Source organism: Echinops telfairi, unplaced genomic scaffold, assembly GCF_000313985.2.
Source record: "Echinops telfairi isolate 266 unplaced genomic scaffold, ASM31398v2 ScPeMD7_70;HRSCAF=299, whole genome shotgun sequence".
Taxonomy (NCBI): domain Eukaryota; kingdom Metazoa; phylum Chordata; class Mammalia; order Afrosoricida; family Tenrecidae; genus Echinops; species Echinops telfairi.
In genome coordinates this window covers 26,571,291-26,581,071 of record NW_022103968.1, presented here as the reverse complement: position 1 = coordinate 26,581,071, position 9,781 = coordinate 26,571,291, and the positions used below count along the sequence as shown (strand labels likewise).

General features: G+C 48.6%; 1 protein-coding gene and 1 pseudogene across 1 annotated transcript; one reads left to right on the top strand and one right to left on the bottom strand.

The window, feature by feature from the left end:
• Positions 1-4,688, bottom strand: part of LOC115869983 — a 56,085-nt pseudogene extending 51,397 nt beyond the window's left edge.
• On the top strand, positions 4,675-8,135 carry ELOVL3 (ELOVL fatty acid elongase 3). The gene is made up of 4 exons (XM_004700963.2): positions 4,675-4,848; positions 6,135-6,266; positions 6,987-7,138; positions 7,379-8,135. The coding sequence occupies exons 1-4, from the start codon at positions 4,748-4,750 to the stop codon at positions 7,807-7,809; spliced, it is 816 nt and encodes a 271-aa protein (XP_004701020.1). The 5' UTR covers positions 4,675-4,747; the 3' UTR covers positions 7,810-8,135.
• Positions 8,136-9,781: the final 1,646 nt, after the last annotated feature.

Here is a 9,781-nt window from a genome sequence, read left to right as displayed (position 1 = left end):
TGTGCTCCAGTCTCTCCTCCCCCGTCGTCTGCTCCTGTGTGCTCTGGTCAGATATATCCTTCTCCCGAAGCTGCAGATTCAGTGCCATCCTTTGAGATACATTCTTCTCAGGGGAGGGGCTCTTCCACATTCTTAATCTACAAATTTGGAACCATACTAGATATGCAGTCTTAGGCATTCTATACATTTTCACTTTACATGGCCTGAGAATTTCCTAGGCCATTCAAAACACTTTTTTCTGGATGTGTGGCATTCCAAAGGTTATCACATCAAGTTTAAAACGTTATGAAAGACCATATTTAAGAAGGAAAGACTTTTCCTGTAATCTCCCCACCTCATCAACTGCTTCCACATTTGAGTGTTCTCCTTTCAACTTCAATCTTTCGGGATGTTGTGGCTTTTAGAAAATTGAAGTAGACTGGTGGCCGTGGGCCCTACAGGCAGTCCCAACCAAGCTGCTTGGACCTCGTGAAGATGGGGTTTGTGATGGGCTGTGCCGTGGGCATGGCAACCGGGGCGCTCTTCGGCACCTTTTTCCTGTCTCAGGGTTGGAAGTGGGCAGCAGTGGGAAAACCATGATGCAGAGTGGCAGCACTTTTGGCACATCCATGGCGATCGGGATGGGCATCTGAAGCTAACCGGTGCAGTCGTTGCCCCAGTATGTCTACCCTCTCCCACCAATTGTAACCCATGCACTATAATAAAACAAAGTCTTTAAAAGAAAAGAAAAAGAAAGAAAATTGAGATAGTAGAGTCTCTCTATGACTATTATTGTTTACCTTTTATATAACTTTATAGACTTTCATAGTCTTCCACGTTCTTCTAGTAACTACAAGCTTTTCTGTGCTTTAACATTCAAGAGTTAAATCATTCATTAGTAGGTTGTTTCCCATTTTCTATTACTTTGATTCCTATTGATATAAGTATTGTAATATATGCAGATGTTTATCCTTTAGCTCAGTTTCACTGGGTTAGATCCCTAGGTTTAAGACTAGGTCAAACATACCAGCACATTGGTATGTTGACTCCTATTAAATGTTACCCAAGTGTGTGCTCCCACAGGGCCCTTTCCCTGGCTACTAGCCAGGTGTGCATGGGCCTGATTCCCAAAGCTTTGACTAGCGTTGCATTTTTAGTCTTTACCTAGTTTAACAACTGTTAATTGGGACCATGCTAGACATACAGTCTTTAATTTGCATTTTCCTAATTACTAGGTAACTTGAGTCTTTTAATTTTAATGGGCTTATTGTTTATATTTTCTTTTAGGTGCTTATTAAGTTCAAATTGACAGACATATTTTGAGTGTCCACCAAGTACCAGATGCTGTGTGGTTTCCTCAAGCATGAGCGGACTAATGAAAACTACCATTTGAGATAGGGTAGGGGCCTGGGACAGTCTGGACAATATATGAGTAACTGTACCCCATCAGTAGAAGTGAAATTACTCTTAAGGCCATATGGGCAAAATCCTGTGGGTGGAGACAAAGAGAGTGTGTTGACCTTGTTGGAAGCAGGCTAGGGCAAATTTTGTGGGGCAAGTTCTCAACCTTCCTAATGCCACGACCCTTTAATCCAGTTCCTCATGTGGTGGTGACCCCCAACCATAAAATTATTTTCGTTACTGCTTCATCACTGTCATTTTGCTACTGTTATGAATGGATGACCCCTGTGAAAGGGTCATTCATCCCCCAAAGGGGTCGATACCCACATGTTGAGAACCACTGCTGTAGGATGAGCAGCATCCTCCTCAATGTTTTGTGCTGTCATGTTTTTGGTTTCATTCTTTCTCATTCTCAGCTCTTCTGAAAGCCTCCGAATAGAGAAAGAAGAGGTGGGTAGTGTGGGGTAGGGTGAGGAAATGGATAACTCAAGGCATGGCTCTCCGGATTTTCAAAAGACCAGTCATTTGCAAGGAGCCCCGGTGGTATAGGGATTATGCATCGGGCTGCAATTTGGGAAACCACCATCGGCTCTGCAGAAGGAAGATGGGATTTTATGTTCCAAAAGGTTCCAGTCTGGAAACCCACATGAGCAGTTCTACCCTGTCCTATAGGATCACTATGAGTTGGCAGTGAATTTGTTTTTTGTCTGCTACCGGCCCCCGCCCCCCCCCACCACACACACTGGAGTTTAAGTCATTTATGTTCTCAGGGGCCATTTCTGTGGGTTCTTGGCCTAACTTCTCTCCCTGTTTCCACGAGCATATTCTTCTAGAGTTTTCGGAGAAATACACTCCAAATATTTATCATCTTCCTCAAACAACAGGTTGTTCTTCTTAGGCCCCATTTAGCTAACTCCCTAGGCTAGAAGTCATGAGGTCCTGTTTAATCCTTCATGCAACACACACCAAAGGGCGTTACTTCTAGAGGTAGGGTCCATCTGTTCAAATCCCATCTCAGCCACTTGTCAGCTCGGTTCAGACATCACCAGACACCCCTCCGTCTTGCCTTTCTCGTATGGAAGATGGGGATGATGTCCACCTCACATTTATGTTTGTGACGCTCCAATGAAATAATCTCTGTTAAGGGCAGTGTTCAGTGTAAAGCTTCGAGCAAGCACCAGTCATAATTCATCGCCCCCCAAGAGTGTCTTCATACTAATTCTCAGTTCTTTACACTAAAACTCAGTTAAATTCAGTTGAAAGGAAAGCCATGAAATGGACATGCAGTCTTAAGTAAAATAGAGGAAAAGATGAGCCATAGTCTTACTCTGTCCCTTGGTAAACAGCGAAGGACCCAGACCAGAAGACGAGTGTCACCCAGATTTTGTAGGTTGAGGATTCCATCCATTCAATCACTCCTGCAACAACTATTACAAGAATACTTACTATGTGCCTGGTGTTAGGAAAGGTGGTGAGCGAAGTGCATGTTATTTGTGCTGATGAAACTCAGGAACATTATTTCACTTGTGTACTTAACACAATGTTTTGTGAGCTAAGCAGGCAAGCAAATATGACTGCAATTTTCTGATGAAGAATGTGAGTCTCAGAAAGGTTAGGCACCTTGCCTTAAACCACATGGCTGTTTAATGAAGGTCCTGAGACTTTAACTCATGGTAATATTGAAACAGTAATTATTACATTTATTCATTAGCCATCAAGGATGCATTGATTACCTTGTGAGTGTCAGGCTATGTAAGAAGCATTTGGGAGCCACTGAAGGGTGCTTAGAGGAGCCCCGGTGGTATAGTGGATGGCTCACTGCAGGGTCAGCAGTTCGAAACCACCAGCCACTCCTCCTCAGGAAAAAGGTAGGGCTTTCTACTCTTGTAAAGAGTGACAGTCTCACAAACACATAGGGCAGTTCGGCCCTATCCTATAGTGTCACTATGAGTTGGAATTGACTCACTGGCAGATTTGTTTATTTTGGAAGGGTATTAAGCAAGAAAGCAGCAAGGTGCAATTTAAATTTTAGACAGAATTCTCTTCTGGGTGAAAGGGCAGAAAGTGGTGTTTTTCAAAGAATGGCAGGGGACTACGTACAGAAACAGAATCTATGGGCTTGAGAACCATGTAACTGTCACTGACAGAATTTTCACCAGGCCCTTGTATGGATACTTGCTGAGATTCAAGAAGTGAAGTTATTTCTATCTGGGTCCTCTGGTCTCAAAGCCTGTGGACATGGCTGCATCTAACTAGTGATAGCCACATCTTGATTTCTCTTTGCACCTCGTTTTAGCAAATGTCCAACTTATCCCAAACTTGTGGACCTGCCTGCAAGTATTGTCTCTCTCTCACTCACTTGTTCTCTTCAAGTGTTGGAGGGATGGCAAACACCCAAAACAATAACATTCATTTCTCCGGGGCTGGGTACACAGGTCCGGGAAGAAGAAGATATGGTGAGACAAACAAAGGGCCGGTGGCTGATCAACAGAACTGGGGAGATGGATGCACGGAGCGTCTTCCTCCCTAGACCCTAGAAGGCCCCAGAAAACCTGAAGACAACAATCGCAGAAGCCTGGAGGGTGATCTTATCCTCCCCAATGTTATTATTGGGTGTCAGCTGGCACAATTTAGAAATACTTGAAAGTGTAAAGCAATCAGAGAGCCTCAAGCAACAGCCTCCTCAAACATCAGCATTAGCAACCTCCACAATTAATTAAAATCCATCTCCCTTCCATCCCCTCTGGGCGGACCTTGCTCTCAGCTGTTTCATCCTCCCCCTTGGCCCCTACTAGCTCACCAGAAAACTGAGGCCCCCTTCTCTGGGTGGAGACATGTCACTTTTTCCTCACTGCCTGGAGGGTCTGGGTTAAAGCAAAGGTTACAGCAGAGCAAGGAGAGGACTGGCCAGTTCGGGCACTTCAAGAGCCGGCAGGGGCCAAGCCAAAAACGTGGGAAGAGGAGGGTTGAGCAAGAAAGGATGGACAAGTAGACGGGGAGAGAGGAGCTAGGTAGGGGTCCGGGGCGGGGTGTGCGAGGCACCTGTGGGATGTACCAATCCGAGGATGTCCAATCAGAGAGTGAGTTGCGGCCCAGGGGCGGGGCGGGGGAGGGCGTATCTCGGTGGAGATTGGGTAACGACCCGGAGGGGGGCGGCTCGCTTCCAGGAACCTCGCTTTGCCATTCCAAGAAGCATATATACTGCGCTGACAAGGGCCGTGGGGATCGACTGGCTTGCTACGTACGTGCTGGTTTCGGACGCTCTGTGCGGCTGGTCCCAAGATCAGTACGGTCTGGGTCCATTCCATCCCGACGGTCCCGAGGTTCGGTCCTGCTCCCCAAGCTCCGGCCCTCGACATCCGCAGCAATGGCCAAGGCTCAGAATGTCACCTACGAAATGGACCAGCTGTACCAGCCCTACAGATTCGAGGACATCAAGAACTTAGGGCACTATGTGGATGAACACTGGTGAGACTTGGGTGCAGGGAACCGCCATGCCGTGCCGACCCAGCAGAGGGCTTGCTCTCTGCGGGGCCAGGAGAGACCAGGATTTCCTAAGAGCTGCGCCCCCCGCCCCGCACCCCCGAGCCCGCACAGACTCCCCCCTCCCTGCCCCACCCTACCGGGGTTCCAGTAGTGTGGAGCCTCCAGGAGATGAGAACTGAACGCCAGAGATGAGAGGATGGGGAGAGGACCACGGGAAGATACAGATGTCAGAGGCTCAGTGAGTCTTAGTGAGACGTGGTCGCTGAGGAATAAGGATGACCCAAACCCTTACTCCAAGAACCCTGGTGGTGTAGGGGTTATCGTTAGTTAATAGTTCGAAACCACCAGCCGCTCCGCGGGTACAAAGCAAGCTTTCTACTACCAGAAACAGTTACCGCCTCAGAGACTCACAGGGGCAATTCTAGCCTGCCTTAGGGCGGCAAGGAGTCAGTAGTGCGTTCAATACGAATTGGTATCGCCCACCCCACGAATAACCGAAATGTGAGTGAAGGGAGACAACGGACAGTGTAAAACAGTAATATATCACTGATCAAGGATTTACGAGGGTGGGGGAGGGAGTGGGGAAGGGAGGGGGGTGAAAGAGGAGCTGATACCAAAGGCTCAAGTAGAAAGAAAATGTTTTGGAAACGTTGATTGCAACATTTGTACAAGTGTGCTTAGCACAATTGAATGATGGATGGTCATAAGAATTTTAAGAGTCCCGCCCAAGAAAACGATACTGAAAAAATAAATAAATGCAAAAAAACCCCCACAAAAACGTACTGGGCTGTGAGTCAGGCTGCTAGACACAAAGTTAGCAGTTTCAAACCTTACAGACCCAGAAGGTCAAGTCCCTCTCCCCTGTCCACCAGGGTTACAATCAGTCAGAATCGACTTGATGGCAGCGAATTAAAAAAAAAAAATCGAATAGATGATTCTCCTCTGTCGTGTGTGTGTGTGTGTGTGTGTGTGTGTGTGTGTGTGTGTGTGTAGTCCTGGTGTTTAGGGACTTCCTGTCATTCACAATGATCACATTGTTTCTCACGTTCCTGTGTATCTGCTGGGAAGACAGGACAACCAGGGAGATCTTCCACGTTTTCCTGTGGCTCTCCAACTATGCGCTAAAGGTCTTCAGCGGAGTCTGTGGACTGGCTTGGTGCTCCTCTCAGTTTGCCACAACCCAATGAGGCAGAAGCACTGCCGTAGGAGTGGGCATTTTGCTAGCCAGCAGCCATTCTCGAACTCATTCTCTCTGCCTCCTGCCTTAGGTCAGCCTCCTTCTCCATTGCTTTCACTTACCTGGTGTTCATCGCTCTGGGGCAGAACTACATGAAGGCACGGAAGAGTTTCAATCTGCAGAAGCCTCTTTTCCTCTGGTCCTTGAGCCTTGCCATCTTCAGGTAAGATATTCCTCCACCCACTGCATACCTCCAGACCATAAATTCCCATTCTCACCACCCCCCCCCCTTCCAGACACTTCAACTGTAATTGAAGCCTTAACCCCCACTCTGCCCAACTTGCCTCCTAATATTCTTCCCACTCCATTCTCTCAGCTCCAGCTGCCTTCCTCGGCGTGCACCTTCTTCCCATCCTACCTTCTTTGCCTTTTTTCCCAGCCCCCAAACTGGTCTTCTCTGCACCATCCTTTTTGGCTTCAAGGAGTCAGGGTCCTTCTGCCAAATTTCTTTACTTTCTAATAGTCACAGCTCCTAGCACCCTCTCAAGTCCTTCCAGTAACTTCTTTAGCTCTTTTCCATATCTCCTCCCCTAAATGTCTTTGGTCTTACCCATCCTGACACTCACCACCTTCCAGGCTCCTACCTCCTCCCACGAACTCTGTTCCCTAATCCAATCTTTCCTTTCATCCCCAGCATTCCCTGGCCTTTCCCTAGCCCTCAAATTCCCTAAATGGGCTGGTTGCATCTTTCAGATTGATCCTGGGATCCCAGAAGCTGTAACCATACTCCCTCGAAGTCACCGTCCCACTTCGAAGGGTAGGAAGGTGATGGAGCTGAGAGCTTAGTGTGCTGGCCAGATCATAGGAGACAGTGGAGTGGCACCTGGAGTTGACTCTTATTCTCATTCTCTCTTTTTTTCTCTCTCTGTGTGTCCAATTTTAGTATCCTGGGAACAGTGAGAACATGGAGCTTTATGGGGACCTTGATATACAAGATAGGTTTCAAATACTCTGTGTGCTATGGCCTCTTCACCGAAATTCCTGTGGTCAAATTCTGGTCCATCTTTTTTATATTAAGCAAGATTATTGAACTTGGTGAGTGTCAAGGCCTTGTTCCTCGGCAGCCCTGCTTAGAAACCTCCCCTCACCCATCACTTGGAGAGCTCCTTTCCCACCCGAGGCCCAACACCTCTCAGCCAAGCCCTGCTTCAGGTGCTTTGCGTAAATCCCCCTTCCCTCCCTCCGAGTCCCTCCTCTGTCCCCACAGCCAGGGTGGGGGTGTCTGGGGCTCTAGAGCTAGGAGGTGTGTGCTAGCTTTGCCTTCCTATCTCCTAGGAGACACAGCCTTCATCATCCTGCGTAAGCGGCCGCTCATCTTTGTGCACTGGTACCACCACAGCACAGTGCTAGTGTACTCATTCTTTGGGTACAAGAACAGGTTTCCTGCTGGCGGTTGGCACATGACCATGAACTTCGGCGTGCATGCCATCATGTACACCTACTACTCACTGAAGGCCCTCAGAGTGAATCCTCCCAGAATGCTTTCTATGGTCATCACTAGCCTACAGATCCTGCAGATGCTTGCTGGAGCCCTTATCTCCTTCCTGAGTTATGTGTGGAGGCATGAACATGGGTGTGAGGACACCACAGCTGATGTCTTCTTCTGGTCCGCTGCTTTGTACTTCAGCTACATCATCCTCTTCGCTCACTTCTTCTGCCAAGCCTACATTTTACCCAATAATAAACATAAGACCAAGAGCCAGTGAAGAACTGGCTACACTGAGACAGCCCCTCGGCTCTCTCCTCCCCAGGCTACAGAAGGGGTCAGCTTAGGTTCAGGAGAAATCATTAGTATACCCTAACCTACACGATTTTCCCCAGAGGATATGTGCTCTAAGTTGACAAGAAGTTATGACAGACAGGAATTCTCATCTTTGGGATGGGGATATGATCTACTATTTTGATGTTTCTGTTTTTAATGTGAAGGTCAAACAGGCCCTGGCATGGTGTGCGACTGTGGAGGATCCTCAAAGTAGAATTATTTATATTTCTATCCACAACTCTTTCTACTTGCTCTATTTTTTTTTTTTTAATAAAGATTTCCACAAGATGAGAGGTCCTTCGGTGATTTGGGGGCAGAGTGCTGCTGGGATTAGGGGTGCCTGCTGACAGTGGGGTGACTGTCAGGTGGGTAGCCCAAGAGAATATGTAGAAGGATGAGAGGCACACACAGATAATAAATGAGAATCCTTTGCCTGGTAGGCACATGATAAATGTCTGTAACAAACCAGAATTTTATTGCTATTAGAGACCCCAACTCTTCATATGATCCAGTGAAAAATAGGTGCAGAAATGGGAAGTGACTTAAGATCACAAGCAGAATTCAGGATCATTTTTACTACTCCATGTTAGCACAGGTCGACCCCCTCTTGTGTTATGTGTTGTTTACACTTGCAGAGTTAAGCCGTGGAATCCGGACCTATGAGTTATATTCCGCGAGACCACTAAGTGGCGTTGCAGCACCAGCTTTGGCTGATGCTTGCGGAGACAGGTTTGCAGGCTGTCCACACTACAGTCCTAGCTACTGAAAAGAACACCTGTGGCCTTAGTTTTTAAATTGCTGGATGATCTTTCACAGCTGGTGATGGAAACTATAGGAAACTGCTCGTTGGCGCCTCCAAGCGGTGCCCAGGACACGTGCCATACCAGTCTGTCTCTCTGACACACTCACTCACTCACTCACTCACTCACTCATTCACTCACTCACTCACACCCCCAGCAAACATAAGTCTCATTGCTGTCTAGTGGATTCTGACGTAGAGACCTTATAGGCCAGAAGAAAACTACTTCCCCACAGGGCTTCCTTACCGAAGCAGAATGCCACGTGGTTAACCCCAGTGAGCAGTTTGGAGCGCTCACCTTTGGATTAGTTGAGTGTTTAACCGTCTTGCTACCAGGGCTTCTTGGAAACACACACACACACACACACACACACACACACACACACACACACTTTCCCCTCCAAGAGTCCCTGGGCTTTCTCATCTTGGGGAGGTTGCAGGGTCGCCCGCATCATGCTCCTCCTTCCAGCCCAATCTTGCTTCTTTTAGAAAATGGGAGTGGGGGTGGTGGTGGTGGAGGTGGATGAGGCTCGCTTTTGGGTAGAGCTCCAGGGTAACTCTTAGTCAGCACAGCTTTTGACAGTCCTCGGGTTTATTTATCTTTGAAAACGGAGGAAAAGGAGTCTGAGGGTGGCAGGATAGGCCAGGGGGCCGAGAGTCCCTGGTCCTTGCCTTGGCCTCCCCCGCCTCCCCCTGACCTGTTTTGGTATAGGGCCCAGTCCCACCTCAGGCCTGGAAGGGAGAAGACCCCTTTCCTTAGCAGGCGGCCCCCCAGTTGCCCAAACACTCCTCTTAGACACTGGGGCAAGGTCAACCCAGTCAAGACGACCCCCCAACGGGGGGATGCGGTGAACGATCGATCCCCCTCGCCTTCGCCCTGCGGGTGTGTGTGTGTGGGGGGCAGAGAGGTGGGGGTGGGATCCCTAGGCCAGGCGGTTCATACGGGCCGTTCCACCGCATACTGGCACGGACTGAGGTTGGCGGCCGGGGGCGGCCCGGGCACGGTGGGGTAACTGAACGAAGCGTGTTGTTTAGCTTTGAGCCGCAAGCTGGCTAGGCTCGAGTTACACGGGTCCCGATATACGTAGGGGGAGGAGGCGGCTGCGGCCGCGGCCGC